At 34.4% G+C, this 16,283-nt stretch overlaps 1 protein-coding gene across 1 annotated transcript in view; it reads left to right on the forward strand.

Moving 5' to 3' along the window:
* UHRF2 (ubiquitin like with PHD and ring finger domains 2) overlaps positions 1 to 16,283 on the forward strand; it is an 80,698-nt gene that overhangs the window by 21,465 nt on the left and 42,950 nt on the right. The window contains exons 3-4 of the mRNA XM_085212593.1: positions 339 to 598; positions 13,101 to 13,319. Of these exons, the coding sequence (XP_085068719.1) occupies positions 339 to 598; positions 13,101 to 13,319 (479 nt within the window). The remainder of the gene's footprint in view (positions 1 to 338; positions 599 to 13,100; positions 13,320 to 16,283) is intronic.

Here is a 16,283-nt window from a genome sequence, read left to right on the forward strand (position 1 = left end):
TAGGTTGTAAGCTGCACATGGACATCTGGTTTAGCTGACCATGGCTTGAGCACAAGGATAGAGTAGATGATATCCAGAAGTCCTTTCTAGCCTGATGATTCTGTGATTCTTCCTGCTACTAGATTTTAATGAGACAAGAATGTAATGGTCAATGTGCAGTGTATTAATGACGACTGCATGTTAATTTCAACTTGCTCAAGCTAACTGAGTTAATGTTGTTGAATGTTATACAGATTAAGGCTAATAAGGTTAAGCAGTTTTATAGTAAGTTGCGTTGTTTATTCTTAATTGAGACTGTAGAAGAGAAGCATAAATTCATTATTGAATTTTCTTTTCAGATAAATGAGTTGGTGGATGCACGTGATGTCAGCATTGGAGCCTGGTTTGAAGCTCATATAGAAAACGTTACCCGAGCAACAAAGGGACAAAAGAATGGTAAAGCTCAAGGAAAGAGCAGTAATACTTACAAAAGGACTAACGGAAGCTTAAGTCAAGATCATTCTAGAGAGAATGCAAATAATTTGGACAGTACACCATCTACATCTTATTCAGACTGTATGGACACTGAAGAAGTTATTTATCATATCAAGTATGATGAGTAAGTGCTCCTGATACTATTTTGAGGACATCACATACTGTTGTTTGGTTTGTATAAACCAAGAATTTCTTGAAGAAACTTGTAATCAAAGAAAGCAAGTTCAATATCAAGAAAGAATATTAAAATATTCACTAATCACACACTTTTCGGTTGGATATAGTGAGTATATTGGGAGCTCTGTTATATTAATGCCTAAATAATCAAGTACTAATTTGTCTTTATAAAACTTAAAATCCATCCTTTGTATGTGAGAAGAAGAAATTTTTAAGTGAATTTTCACTGTTTTTTTTTCCCAAACAAAATATCATTTATCTATTCTTTGTGCATATTCAGTTCCTCTCATTGGAGTATCATGAGGAAATTTGGGTATGCAATTTTGACGAACTTTATTATAAATTAAATAATTATACACAAAATAGCAGGTCTGCATTGCCAGTAAAGGATTCTTTTAGAGAACTTGATGATGTGAGTGCATGAAATTGATTCAGAATTGGACTGAGGGAGAGCTGTTTTTCTTGTGTTTTTTCCTTCTTTTTTTCTAGTAAAAACATTGCACCTGCAATGTTTGGATTGGAGAAAGCCTTCATATTGCTTACTAAGTTTAAAGGGATTTCTTTTTACCAAGTTTTGCACCATTTCATTCACTGGAAAAATTGGCCTTGATTACTTATTTTTTATTTATTTATTTTACTCTTTAGGTAACATTTGCTGAAACATCAAGTTAAACATCTGAATGAGTAGAATTGTTGAGAATTTAAAATTTTTGTTACTGAGCATAGTAGAACTATTGCAGTTTGTGCAGTCTGAGCTTGATGTAAAGAAAAGCAAAGTATATTTGGTATTAACTAGATTTCCAAAAGAAGTTTTTAGAGCAGCTATTTTAACTTTAGTTATTTTAATATGTAACTGAATCTGCTTTTGCAAGGAAAAATAAAAATATTTCCATCTTGATTAGAGTACACTTTGTTGTTCTTGTTAGTAGCAGTTACAATTTCATAGACTTTTTAAACTCTTAAATACAGAGATAAAATTGTCTGTAACTGTATAAGTTATTCAAGTTTTTATTTTAAACTTTCTAATTTTCTAATATTTTATCAGATACTGAAGTACATGGAAAGAATTTAATCAAGAAATATAATCAAAATACTATCTATTTAATCATGTGCGCATTGTGATTTGATTTCAAAGTCTTAGCTTAAAGATTACCTATTTTTCCTAACAGTGTAGCCGTATACAATTGAGCCATGGACAAAAAATTTTTAGAAATAGTTGTAACTGTAAGAGGAATTATGCTGTTCTTGTGAGTGGCTTAGTTTCTTCCATGAATTAGAGTACTAAAGTATAAAATGTTGCACAACGTGTTTGATCTTATTTGGCGTACCCATACTAAAAAATAGAATTGACCTTTACTACATATACTCTAGCAAGTAGAGACAATCATCATCTTACTGTAAGATGATGGATAGCAACTGTGTGTTCCTTGCCAGCAAAATTAAATAAAATATAGAAACATAATTTTGCATACAGTGGATCATAGCCTTTAATCACTAATTCACTGTAAGGTATTGAATGCTTGAACTTTCAGAAACAAACTGTGGAAAGGCTTTTTGGAAAGGAAGACTTTGAACTTCTATCCGTTACTTTGTTTTAGATGAATATTGCTGACCATTAGTGTAGATGTTTCGCTTTTCTCTTTAGTGTTAATGGTTATGTGTTTTTGTAGTACTTGATTTGCATACATTAGTGTTTACCTCTTTGTAGACCACATATGTGGCATGCTGCCAGTATGCTTCCTATGGATAAATAGGTTAATCATGATGTACTTTCGAATGCAATTCCTCTCTGCTCCAGAGTTTGTCATGTCTAATTTAACTTCTCACTTCTTTGAGGTTCGTATTCTGTTCTTTGTTCTTCTGCACAGTTACTTGTTCCTGGATGTTTCCGGTGGGTTTTTTAGATTAAACCTATGCGTTTTGCTACCTCACTTATTTACCATTGTCTTGTTTTTTCTTACTGTATTGTCTTGAGGGAGCTATCCAGTAGGGTAATTTCAGCTTTGCATTGTCCGTAACAGCTGTACTCTTGCAAGAGATGAAAACACTTGCAGTTTTCTGAAACAGAATAAAAATGGCTAGTGGAATGGAAATCATAAGCATGGTATGTGTAAGGTTATCAGAATTACTTGAATTACACTGGAGAGATGTCAGGGGTGGACGCACATCCGCAGCTTCTTAAATTGTCACTGATGCTTATGTTTTCCCTCTGCTTGTTTGGAAGAAAATCTCACCAAAAAGGTTATAGCTGGAGGATGCAGTACGTGTAGTATATTAAATTGATCTATTCCACTTCTCTCTTTCTGAGGCTTGCAGATAAATAGCAAATACACATTATTATGCCTTTTTTCTTTTTTTTTTTTGGTGGTAGACTTAATCTGCTCAGAAGAAAGTGCTCAGACATCCTTTCCTTCTTTTTTTCCCATTTGAACCCATAGCGCTTATAGCAGCACTTACATAAGAGTACAGAGTACCGTGCAACTCCATCTCCGGAACAGCTTTCTGTCATTGTAAGTGAAGTCCTCAAGTGCAGACCTGAGCTGCCTTGCTGTCTCTGAAACACACAGATCCTACATATCTTAGCGTAAATGAAGGACTGCTGCTTCCTTTTTTTTAGCGGACTCGTTAGTATTCACACTGGGTTCACAGGTTTGGGACAGATTTGTGCACTGTTTGACACATCTGTCTGAGAAGTCTTGCTGAAAATTTTATCCAAAAGTGGTGCTTCACCTCAGTCATTCTCTTATACTACCACCTCTCAGGGAAAGTGTGTTATTAAGCTACATCTCCTTAGTAATTTGTACCAAAGCATGCTTCTGCTTTCAAATTTTTCACGTTGATGAGATAATCTGTCAGAGCAAAGAACTAATTAAAATTTCTTTTAGCCAAAATGTCTATAGAAATTGAGTTTATCAATTTCAGTAAGGGTTAATTTTGCCCCAGCTATTAATTGTACTTTATTCTTGGCTGTGCATCATAGTCCAATCTTTATTTGATGCCAGTGTATTCCACATTTGATCCTTGAAAAAGTTAGTGTAGTATCAACAGATTTCAGGTAAGTTCTGGCTTTGTTTTCTTAGCTGAAAATATTTGATAGGCTATCAGGTGAAGAATCCAACTAATTATTAATAAGTTAATTTTTGGGTCACTCCTTGGAATGACTCTTCTTAGAGGCTGAAGCAGAATTTGTCCCTTTAAGTGGTTTTAGCAGTGGTGCTGCTTGATTTATATATTAGTCTTGCCCAAGCCCTTGCAGTTTCACACTTGCTAAACTACTTCTAATTTCTGGGCTGAATAGTTTCACAAGTGTACTTCCTCTTGATGGTCAGTGTTTTCACTTATTCCTTTGTTCGTTCTATTTCCTGTTTAGGTAGCATAGTTAAAGTGAATATGAGAGGGAACACGCAATGGCAAAGCTTTTCTAGGGAGGATTGCAATGAAGAAAAATTAATTTTTGTGGATAAGGGCTTAGAATAGTTTTTGTAAGGGGAATTTCCTTATGGATAAGAAGACTTCCTCTCATCTGTGTCTGCTAGTGATGTGAATAAAGAAGGGATATCCCTTATTTTGAAAGGTTTTAAAACACCAGTGATACTTGTTTAAGAGCATTTTTCATTAAAGTAGAAAGTTTTATCAATCCTGAACTTCACTTGGCCTTTGGTACTAAGTTCAGTATCCAGTTGTGGAAATAGTGCTTTTACCTGTTAAGTTCTTCTTCTGTAGTGACTTTAACACAGCTTTTTGCCTGGAGGCAGTATTTCTTACAGATGTTCCTGTTTCTACCACTGTTGTCATTCTCCCTGCCACTTCATTCATTGTATTTCAGTTTCACCTTTGCATGGGTTCAAGTGTTTAATGGCTATTTTTGGTATTAAGGTTGAGATGTGCTGTCAGTTTTCATACATTACTATCATCCATTTCTTCTGCCTCAAGCAACTGTTTTCTAATGCAAAGAGACTATAAACTTATCTTTAACATGACTCAGCTTTCTTCTCTTTGAAAGGACTTCGAACAAATCCTGTGTATGTTTGGATCTTAAATTAACAGGACTGTAGGTAGTTACCAGAGTTTACCTGCTTAAGAATATGAGGAGCAGGAGCTACTACTTAGTAGTTTGTACAGCAAAGATATCTTGTATTGCTATAACGTAAAAGCTTACAATTTCTTGTTAATGTCTTCATTGTGTACCTTCTTGTGCAGTGCAGCTTATAGCTTAATGTTCAGGAGACAGTTCTATCACTGCAAGTCACATCTGTTTCTCATCTATTTGGGATGTGTGTTGGATGTTTATGACCTGGTAGAATTTTCATGGATGTTTTGTCTTTGATGTTGTAAAGAGTCTGTCAGATAAGCACCATGAAATAGGATGTCTTATCAGTGAGTTAATGTGCCCAGTTTTGTTAAGGTAGTTTAGGTAGTCAGCAGTTAAAACTGGTAAGGATTCCTGTAAGTTTTATCAAGTTCACTGTTCTATGCAGGCAGAACTTAGAGTACTTCCAGCTATAGATTTGTGAAAACCCGTTTTTATATCATCAGTTAACATTTTGGTCTTGTTAAAATAGACCTGGTTGTTGGTGATGGGTGATGATTTCATTGCTTACCAGATGTTATCCAACTACGTTCTTCAAACAGAAGTTGTTTTGTTTATAGCTTTGGTTGTCTGATGGATTTTGAAGATAGATCTACTAATTACATTAGTCTTTGCTGCTCTTTCTGTGCACCGTTTTTCAGTGGGTTTCTCAGACTTATCTGTTTGCACGTAATATTTCTTTTGGGTCTGCAATCTGTGAGGGATCCTCATCATTAATGCTGTAGAAAGCCATTAGATGTTAACCATCAGAGACTCTCTACAGAGAACCACAGCTTGCTTCTGTTTTTTTGTTTTTTTTTTTTTTAATTTTAATTTTGCAAGATATATTTTAGGACCTATAGATATTTATGCCACTAGCTGAAAAATCAAAGGGTACAGCAATTTCCAATTGTCATGGTTGGATGATGGCAATTTGAAAATTTGCTGCAAGACTGCTAAGGCAGGGTTAAAGTTGCAATATACTTTGATGTTGCTGAAGAATGCCTGCATTCAGAAAATCGGTAGAGTAGGATGTTTCTGAGTAGTGGATACTACATATGTGTAGAAACTATACTGTCCTTGGATGTGATCCTACAGTAATTCTCGTGTAACAAAATTTTGAAATCTACTCTGTAAACTGGATGTAGAGAGCTACTGACTGTTGCATATAAGCAGTTGCGTAGGCAGTTAGTCTGTTGGTTACTGTGAGGTACGTGTTTTCTGAATCCATATGTATTTATCCATCCTGGAGCCTGTAGTCTGTTGAGGATTTTGAGGCTGAGCTGTTTGTGCAGACAATACTGTGAACTTTGAACTGATTTACTTTGTTGCATGTAGCCTAGTAAAACAGCCATGAATGTGGCTTTGCTAGGGTGGCACTCTTGCTTGCACTCTGGTTATGCTGACTTCTGCAGTTCCCTGCAGAGTTCAGCTGTGTAGTTTTGTCTTGTGCTGCCTTCACACATTCTCCTTGAACTGAAGATAAGGCCAGAGGTGGACCAAGAAGAAGAGAATATGTAGATTGATGTCTGTTAAAGAGGTGCTTTTTGGCTGTGCAGCTCACAGAGTGAACCTGAGCAATGTGTTTCTATGAAACAAATTCTGGTGGGTAGTTTATTTTATTTTTCGTGAAGAATTAAGAACATCCTATTCCTCAGGTTCTAATGAGACCTTTCTTCTTACAATTTCTGTCCTGTTCAGAAGATGCTATTCCAGCTAAATAAACAGGTTGTATTTATGTACTGTATGCTGTTATGAAATACTATTACTAATTAGGACCTGTAGTCTTCAAGAATAAACTCAATTGCTTCTTAAAATGACTTCAGAAAAAGACATTCATTACTCCTGAATTGATTACTGCCTGCTTGATGGTAAAGGCACGTAGAAATGTGCTATTACTGTACCTGTAAGTAAGTGTCACTCAGAACTTAACTTTCGTTAGTCATTTAGTTTTCCATAAACTATGTAAAATGTCATAAAAATGAAGTGAACTGTGAAAAATATCATAATAATTTTAGATTCGTAGATGATAAATGATGTCCAAGAAAATGAGTGTGTGTGTGGTAGCCTATAATAAAGAGGGACTAATCTCAGTGATCTGGGGCTGAGTTGGGTTCCTATGTTTCTAAATGGAAATTGAGCTAATACAGTTGCATCAGTCTGTCAGTGGCAGCTTCCATTTGGAATAGGAAGGTTTGTTTAATAGTAGTGAAATGCCTTGACCCACCAAGTCAGTATTCAAGTTTTAATTTTTGTTTTGCTTCTGTCTGAGAAGCATTTGTGAGATTGTCTTAGATCTAAGATTCTTTGCTTTTGAAATGTTTGAGTCATGTTAGGAGCATAGGTATGTCATGCTGGCTGGAGCGGATGTAAAAATATGAACTTGGGCAACAAATTTCAATTTGGGCAGATGGGAAATGATGCATAATGAAAAGGTAGTTAAGAAGGAAAAAGATGGGGTAATCCTGCTGGAAATAATTTCTTTAAAACGCTTACTAGTTCCCTCGGTCTTAATCTCCCTAAATTAAATAATGAAGGGGTAAAATGAATGAATATTTTCTTGTTGTAAAATCTTTGAACAGTCTGTAAGTATAGGGAGAAAAGGCGTTTCAGATATTGTCAGCTACATTACTACTTTCTTTAATCCTTGTATTATGTCCCCTGTTTATTCAAGACTAATCAGGATTGCAGACAGTAAGAGAAGTTGTCACGGAATGCTGTATAAGGAGTAACAGTTCCTGTGGAAGTTTAAAGGTTTTACTGATCCTCCTTTTCAGAAGGAGAGGAGACAAAAACAAACAAACAAAAAAAACATTACATCTGAAAGGTTGTGAAAGGCTAGCACTCCAAAAACACTCTTGCTGCACGCATTATCCATACTAACAGTGTCTTCCCTATTTCAGGCAAGTTTCTTTGTTTGTGTATAGTCGGGGCTATTGTTAACCTCTTAAAAATAACACATTAATACACAATTCTACGTTCTCTCCAAGAGTGTGTATGTATGCATAGGTATTAAGAAAAACAAAATTTCATTGTGTAATCAAAAGTCAGGAATTTGTCATTGTGTATGCCTTGAAAGTAATGTCCCAGACAGATTGAGATTCTTGTGAACTTTGATATGGGTAGCTTAATCTTGAATTCTCAAAGTTATAGCTTCAGGCTGTTGGAGAGCACAGAATATTTTGAGAAAGTTAGAAGGTGAAGAGCCACATCATTTCTTGTTTTAAGAACAACCTTTTCAGGAAATAAAAACTACAACACTTTTTCCTTTAAAGTGTGTCCTTAGCTGAAGAGATAGCAGAATAATAGTCTAAACTTGCTAATGCTTTCTCAACAAATGGTTTGAAGTTGAGACTTAAGAGCTTTATTTTCAAAATATTTATTTGCACACTTCACCTTAAGATGTAATAGTCTGGGATTTAATAGATGACAGTTATCATACTACAACTTGTTGATAAATTGACTTTTGGAGACAAAAAGACACTCTTAAGCATTAAGGGTTTTGTTTTTTTCAGAAGAGGTGGCCACTTCTTCCTCTTACCTCATTTTCCAGGTATACAATGCGTGATAGTTCAGTGTTGTTGAATTTATTGATTGTATGGCTGTAAAATGTTCTTGCTTCCTGATACATTTAAAAGACAAATCCTCAGTACTGTTTATCCTTTCAAATGAGTTTGGCTGGTGGCTGCACAGAATGGCAGACTAAGGTAGAGAAGCATTGCTTTAAGAGGTAGCTACTTCCAGCAGAGTTAATGCTCATGCTGCAAATAGAATTATTTTGTTTTCTGTGAAGGAATGTCAAAGTACCTCCCCTGGCACTCAGTGTATTTCTCAAACACTTCTAGTGTTCATTCTGTTTATTTTGGAAAACAGCAATTTTTGAAAATTCCCACTAATATTGCTTATCATACTAGTTTGGAGAAACGGTAGGGAAGTCTTGGTATTTTTTGTTTTGTTTCAGTAATTTTATCTTTCCAGTTTCAGTTGTTCTAGCGACACCTGGGGAGAGACTTAAAAGATACATTGAAAGTTCTTAGTGAATTGAAGTCTTGTTTGTGTTCTGATGAGAAACTCATGTTTCTCAGTATTTGAATGCCTTAGGAATGAGTGGATACCAAGAAATTGGTAATGAAATAAATCAGAGGTAAACCCTGTTATGCCGATATTGCTATCTAGTTAGAAATATTACCAGGAAAACTAAATTAAAGGGAAATAAAATTACGAGGGAATGTACCTTGGCAGTGAATACGAGACTTCCAGTGAGCAGTACTCACTATAACATCAGTGTTAGGATAATAGTTACTGCTACTGTGTTTGCTTTTTCAAATATTAGGTGCTGAGTGTAGTGAAAAAAATGGAAAGACAAGAAATGTCTATAATGTTTAAAGCTTGAATTGTGTCAAATGATCATTAAAACTTCAACAAACTTAATGTGAAACTGCTTCTGTTTTTAATTGAGGATCACATCACAGAATTTTATAGGTAATGCAGTAAGTGAGAAAAATACTTTAGCTAAACATTCATGTCTATTGCTTGTTGATTGCAGTTCTTGGAATGAGTTCTTCATTTCTTTCTTGAGGTTTGTTAAAGGCTGAATAAATATTAATTGTCTTTTGGTTTATCTACATATACCTACAATACCAAAAAGTAAGCATACGTAGTTACATATTACTCATCCATATGTAAAAGATTAAGTTTTAACTTAATGCATCTTATGCAAATAACATCCTCAACTTCTAGAAAGTGAGCATGGAGTGAATGGCACTTTCTAACGTTGGGTGTGATTTTATTTTATTTTTTTTCCTACCGAAGTAAACTGTGGCATTTGATACGTTGAGGTTCCAAAATTATTGTGGAAGTACTCATTGTTTATTACTCAGTATAGTGAGGAGTAGTGTTGCTGTGCTTAACGTATTTGTGTGATCTTGAGCTGAACTCAAAATGCTGTTCCATCTGTTTAGTTTGGGTATGAATTATGGACAAATGTCAAGTATCTGTTAGGATTTACCAAAGGCTGTTTTGTCAAGAGCCTTTTGGTGTGCAGAGGCACAGCAGCAAAACATTCTGTGTGTGGAACCTGATGGGGAAGAGTATAGAATCTAACAAGGAAAAATCTTACCTGTTCATAAACTGTCCTTCAAAAGGAAGATTTGCAAGCTTAAGGTTCTGTCCAGCTAGTGAGTAAAAAATGAGTAAAAAATTTCCTCAGTGAAGATTCTACCTTTTACTTGCTTTGGAAAGCAGTAGGTTTCTGCCTGTAAGTGGGGACACTAGATTGTATCTTCTGAATCTTATTTTATTAATGATGGTTTAGCAATCTTCCTTATTTGGGCTCTTTATGTATATATACTTCCAAGAGCAGAGTTGGAATAATTAACAATGGAAATCTTTGAAGCTCTCAGACAAACAGTAGGAAGCATTTTGTTCTGAGCTTTCTTGGGTACAAAGATGACACAAAGAGTTTGACACAAAGTAATTTTTGATGATTAAATGACAGTTATTTGTCCAAAGACCTTTCTGGAAAATCGGACACCAAAAAGTCTTAATTTTAGAAGAGATTTTTTTTCACATCAAAATTCCTATGAATGCATGTTGTTGTGAGTTACGTCTCTTTGATTTTTTTTGGGGGGGGTAGTGACATTGGAATTTTTTAACGTTATAGAAATAACATTTTTATAATCTCATGGATACTTCTTGCTTATTTTTGTATACGTAAGCATTGTCTAATTTATAATTCTTTATTTTTCTGATGTTTAAGACCTTTTTTCATTTCTCAGTTCAAGTACATCATTTCTTCATTTATTTACAGTCATCTTCAAACTTCAGGAAGGGTTTGTTATGATTGGAATGAACCAGTAGCTCAAGCTTAGCTGTCCTTAGATTTCAGTTGCCTGTTCTACTATAATGGCTTGCCATTATGTAGGTCCTTCAATAAAACAGACATTACTTCATCGTTGCTTTTTGTATTGCTGTAGGTGGGATTCTTACTTTTTTTTTTTTGATGGATATTACAGTACTGCAGTATGAGCATTGTACAGTTGTAGAATAGTTCTTCTAAGGGACAGCTGCAGCACAAAAGTGTATACCAACAATGGCTTTGCAGTACCCTCAAACTGAAACTAAAGTATTACGAATTTAAAAGTTGGATCATATGAGACTGTTACTTTGATAGTGACTCTATCTCAAGCACCTGTCTCTGCATGATATAATTTCCATTATGCAGGTTTTGATAATCAGGATCTGAAAGTGTTGTTGTAGCAGACCAGTATGTTAAATTTAAAAGAAAATGTTGAACAAACAAAAATAAACTTACCCAGTTGGCCTCGCTGTGGCCTTCCAGTATTTAAAAGGAGCATATAGAGGATGGAGATTGACTGTTTATGAGGGTGGACAGTGATAGGACAAGAGGAGAAATGGTTTTAAACTGAGACAGGGAGGTCTAGGTTAGATATTAGAAGGAAGTTTTTCTCACACAGAGTGGTGAAGCAGTGGAACAGGTTGCACAAGGTGGTTGTGGATGCCCCATCCCTGGAGGCATTCAAGGCCAGACTGGATGTGGCTCTGGGGCAGCCTGGTCTGGTGGTTGACAGCCCTGCACACAGCAGGGGGGTTGAAACTAGATTATCACTGTGGTCCTTTTCAACCCAGGCCGTTCTATGATTCTATGATAGTTATGTACCCAGTTGTGTCGCCTGGCTTTCATCCAGTTGGTTATGAGAGGACAGCCTTCAGACTGTAGTTTACTAAAGCTTTATGCTGTTAATGACAAATCTGCTTAGTTTGTATAGAAATGTGTCAAGTCACAGTGTGCGGTTTTTCCAAGGCTTTGAGGTGGTCTTGTTCACTATAGACAGGCATGCTTGAAAGTAACAGGTACTGTACTTTAATTAGCAAAAGTGAAATTTTGTCTTTGTTATTTAGCAGCGTAGTTTACGAAGTCATATCAAACTGCATAGCAGGAGTGCTGTTTCTAAAATAATTATAATTACATGCTGGAAATTTAAGAGCTTTTGTTCTTTGCAGTTTTTGCTAGAAAAAAAAGGATGCTTAAAAGTAGGTCTATAGGCATATTGTATGAAATGTTTGCTGTGATGTCATCTGTTACTCGTTTAATGATGGAGGATTTCTTAGCTTACGTGCAGTATTACTAAACAACTTCACCATTTTAGTCTAGCACTTTTTTTTTGTAGCAGGCCGTCTAGTTTCTGCTAGCAGTGTTTTCGTAAAGTCTTTATTGTGCTGTATTTATAGCATATTTGAAAATCCTACAAGAACTGCTAATGTTGAAGAGTTAACAACAATTGTGAAGGCTATATCGTTAGACTGAAAAGTTAACATCTCAGATCTTAGAAAGTTTGTAATTTTTTTCTTTAGTATTCTTTTTTATTTTAGCTGTATTGCTGTTGTATATCACTTTTAACTTTACTAAATGAGTTTCAGTTTGGGATGAAATTGGAGCTCTTCAGATGTTATTCATAATTGTTTAGTTTTGGTTTTGTACTGATTGCTTATGTCTTCTTGTGCTACTATGACATCACTCGTAAAATCTATTAACTTGCAGATAATATTGTGTAAAAAGCTGCCTTCAAAAAAAAGGTCTTAACTGAAAAATAACAAATCGATCAAAATTTCTTAGCTATGATTTAGTGAACCATTTATCTTTACTTTCCTTGCTTAAAGATTCCTCACTGCATCTTTTCAAGATAAGTTGTCAAAAGAAATAATCTCCCATTTACTTCATGAGATTTTTCCTTTTGTAATTAAGAGATAAATGTTTTCTGTTCTAGAGATTTTAGATTTACTATATTTTATTCTCTAATAGATTTTGTAGATAACTGTTCTTTAAGCATATGTTCATGGAATGTGTACTTGAGCTACATCCATCACATGAATTTGATAAGCTGTGTTGGTAGACTTCTTAAAAGATCTGTCCTAAATATGATGGTAGTGGAAATGTAATGAGTGCATGAAGGCAGAGTTAAATTAAAAATGTTCCATGCTGAAAAAATTATTCTTTACTACCTTTTCACTCTAATTTACTTAAAATACGGACCACACTGAGACCAAATTTGGGCTATGTCTGGGCTAAAACTTGGAACTGATTGTGTTCTAAATGAAAACAATCAACCATTTTTTTAATAGTTTTTTTTAAATAACTTTAGGGACTGTTTTTCCCATGTCAGATTAATCAAGTAACTGGATTTCTGTTTATATTAAATTTGCATTTTGAAAAGGATATTAGATTAGATTTTCATATCAAGTTTTTTAAATATCCTTAACACATTTTTAAGAATCATACTTTCCTGAATTGTTATCTGTGTCTTGTAACCTACTGGTACAGAAAGAGTAATCACTACTGTTCTTGGTTTCACTTTTGAAGGTACCCAGAGAGTGGCGTAGTAGAAATGGACATCAATAATCTTCGACCCCGAGCAAGAACAATTCTGAAGTGGAGTGAATTAAAAGTGGGTGACGTGGTGATGGTTAACTACAATGTTGAGACTCCAGAAGAAAGAGGATTTTGGTTTGATGCAGAAATTACCTCTTTGAGAGAAATCTCAAGGACTAACAAAGAGGTTCATGCTAAAATTCTGCTGGGGTAAGATTGATTGACCAACTCATAAGATCTTTACATACCATGTAAATTATCTTTTTGTCTACTAGTCATCACCAGATTAAAATTAATGTGACACTTCAATCCCACAGCTATCTGAGTCATGGAATTGCAGTACACAGTTTTTTAGTTGTGCAAACTATAAGTTGTAATTTCTGTATTTCATGCAATTGCTGAAGGTAATTACAGGATTTTATGTAATACAAGATTTCACCTGATCTAAATATGCATTTATTTGTGTTTATATGTTTATATTTAGTTAATTATAAATCTATGTTAATTTCTATAGTTCCATTCAAAGCTGAAACATCAGTTTTCAGAAATTTCTGAGAAGTTTGGGAACTTGTAGGTATCATAAAAAGTTAATTATCTATGACAATCTGAGTAAGTCACTGAGCTGGCTGGTTAGTATTTTAAAGAATAAAATCTTGATGCAGGTACTATTGCTTATGACAGGTAAAATATGGAACTGTGGATTTGCAAGTTGCACTAACTTTCATGTAGCTGAACTTACCAGAATATTTTTGCTTTGGTTTGGTTTTTCTATTTGATTTTTAAAAACTTGTGTGTGGTTCTTTGGGTACAGGGTTTTCTACAGGAATTTGTGTGACTTAACTTGCAGTAAGCTGTTTGATTGCCTTCTTAAGGATGAAGAGATGGCCGGTCTTTATTGACTGTCTCCTTGAAGAATTCACTATAATCTTCCTCTCCCACTAGCTTTTCTTACTTCTCTAACATTCTTCTTTTTGGCATAAAAGAACTGAAGACAATTGCATCCAATCTGCGACCCCATTCTTCCAGAAGAGGGATATGTGTATTTTAAGGGGCTGCTAAGGTTAAAACTATACTTGAAATTAAACTCAAACTGAAGTGATATATCTTTTTCTACTTAAGCAATGATTGGTTTAATGATGACGTGTACCACATAGTACTCAGTGAGTAATGTCATTAGTCTGGGAGTATATTATTTAAGTGAAATAGACTAAAATATAAATATACTTCATTATGAAAAAGGAGAATTTTCCTATTTGTAAGAAAAAATGTAGGACACATTTAGTTGGAAGAAAGATACAGACCTGTGATCAGGTGCAATTCTCTATTTCATTTTAAATACAGTCATAAGTAGTACTGGGAAATTAGAAGGATATTGACTTGGTTTATCATAGAAGTAGATTAAAATTGTTTTGTGAATATTTTCTAATTGTAGAGCAGTGGGAGTTTCATGGAATCAGTTTACTACAATCTTCTTGTATTAAGTGGAGCTGGCATGAGGACACGCTTTGGAGACTAAAATGGAGAAAAAAAGTCAATCAAATATAAAACAAGGAATTGAATAGATATTAGTCATTAACTTGGCAAAAGAAAGAGATTAAAAACTTCAGTCCAGACTTGAAAGATGAAGGTTTCCATTATAATGCATTTAATAATTGTGTGACATACAGTGAATTGCAGAAATTAACTTCGTCCTCTATATCAGAACTGTATGAATTTACATGAAGTTCAAATGTATACTGATAAAGTTATTTAAAACTGTTGTCTTCAGGGGTTCTTCCAAAGCTTTTCCCACTTAGTAAAGTAGGATAATCAAAACATACTTTATATTGGCTAAAGCAAGTACCAATTTCAAGTGATACCTAAGGAAAAGAACTTTGCTCATGTTGATTGGACCTTGATAGAATAGCCTTTTAAAAATATAACTTAGATGATAGTTATCTTGGAATTTGAAGATGGTCATTGTAGATAAAGTACTGTGGGATTCCCCATAGTACTGACATCTCACTATCCCCTCAAACTAAGAAAAAGAATCAGAGTTGACAAATACTTTATTTGTAAAGTGATGAACTTAAGTCCATTTTCTAAATAGAATCTTAATCTTGTGAATCTTTTTCCTGATTAAGAATGTATTTAAATCCTGGTGGATTGTATATGAAACTAATCAAATGCAGTTTGCAGAGAGTATTTGCAATCTGAATCTTTTCTGTAATTCATCAAGGAATCGTTCCTTATCCACCTGCGTTACCTAAATAATTTCTCTCAATTAACAGTAAGTCCTCTCATTTAAAAGTAAACATGCAAGATAAGCGTGCTAGTATTTATACTGATAAACACTCAGTTTACATTTTGTGTGTTTGTTTGTAAAATAAAAATCAGTCTGTTTTTGATATTCTTAATATAACATTGTCGTTGGTACTTAACATTAGTAATTATTTTAAATAAAGGTCTAATCTGTTACAAATACTTTATGAATATATATTAGTCATGAGTTGATTATATGCTAGGGGCTAATAATTTGTGCACTACTTGAAAACAACCTTAGTAGATTGTAAAAAGAGGCAGTGATCTTAGAGATGCTTCAGATATATTCCACAGCCATGATCTGTTCCCCCTTCTTTCTGGTATTATGTTAAAGAGGCTCTGTATAAAATAACCTGTTTTGTACAAAATTGTTTAACATTTAATACATTAATGTTGATTGCTTATGACAAAGATTTCATGAAGCTATTGACACAGTGGCAGGAAATAACAAGAACGTGTATTGTTTGTGTTAATGCTTTGGGAATGATAGAATATAGTATGAATTCTTGCTTTTTACTGTATTTGTTGATATGCATGTTTCTTGGGTGTTACTTTTAGTCATGTCTCATTCGTAACCTAAAGGAAATGTCCTGTACAGTTTGTCATTATTAGTTCATGTTTTGGGAAAGAGATGGGTATTAGAGAACAATATTAAAGAGAAATGAGACTGAAAAAGGGATTACCAAAGATTTAACCACGATTTAGCTTTCATTTGTACTGTATCTGCATTGCAATCAGAATTTGTAATTACAGGATGCTTGAGACCTATCCAAACTGGACTGAATGCATCTTAGATAGAAATACATGGGAAACTGTGGTTCTTTGTGTACCAAAAGTAGGCCTGGGTCCATGAGTCTTCCTTGACTGTGCATT

This window comes from Meleagris gallopavo, chromosome Z (genome assembly GCF_905368555.1).
Source record: "Meleagris gallopavo chromosome Z, MGAL_WU_HG_1.1, whole genome shotgun sequence".
Taxonomy (NCBI): Eukaryota; Metazoa; Chordata; class Aves; order Galliformes; family Phasianidae; genus Meleagris; species Meleagris gallopavo.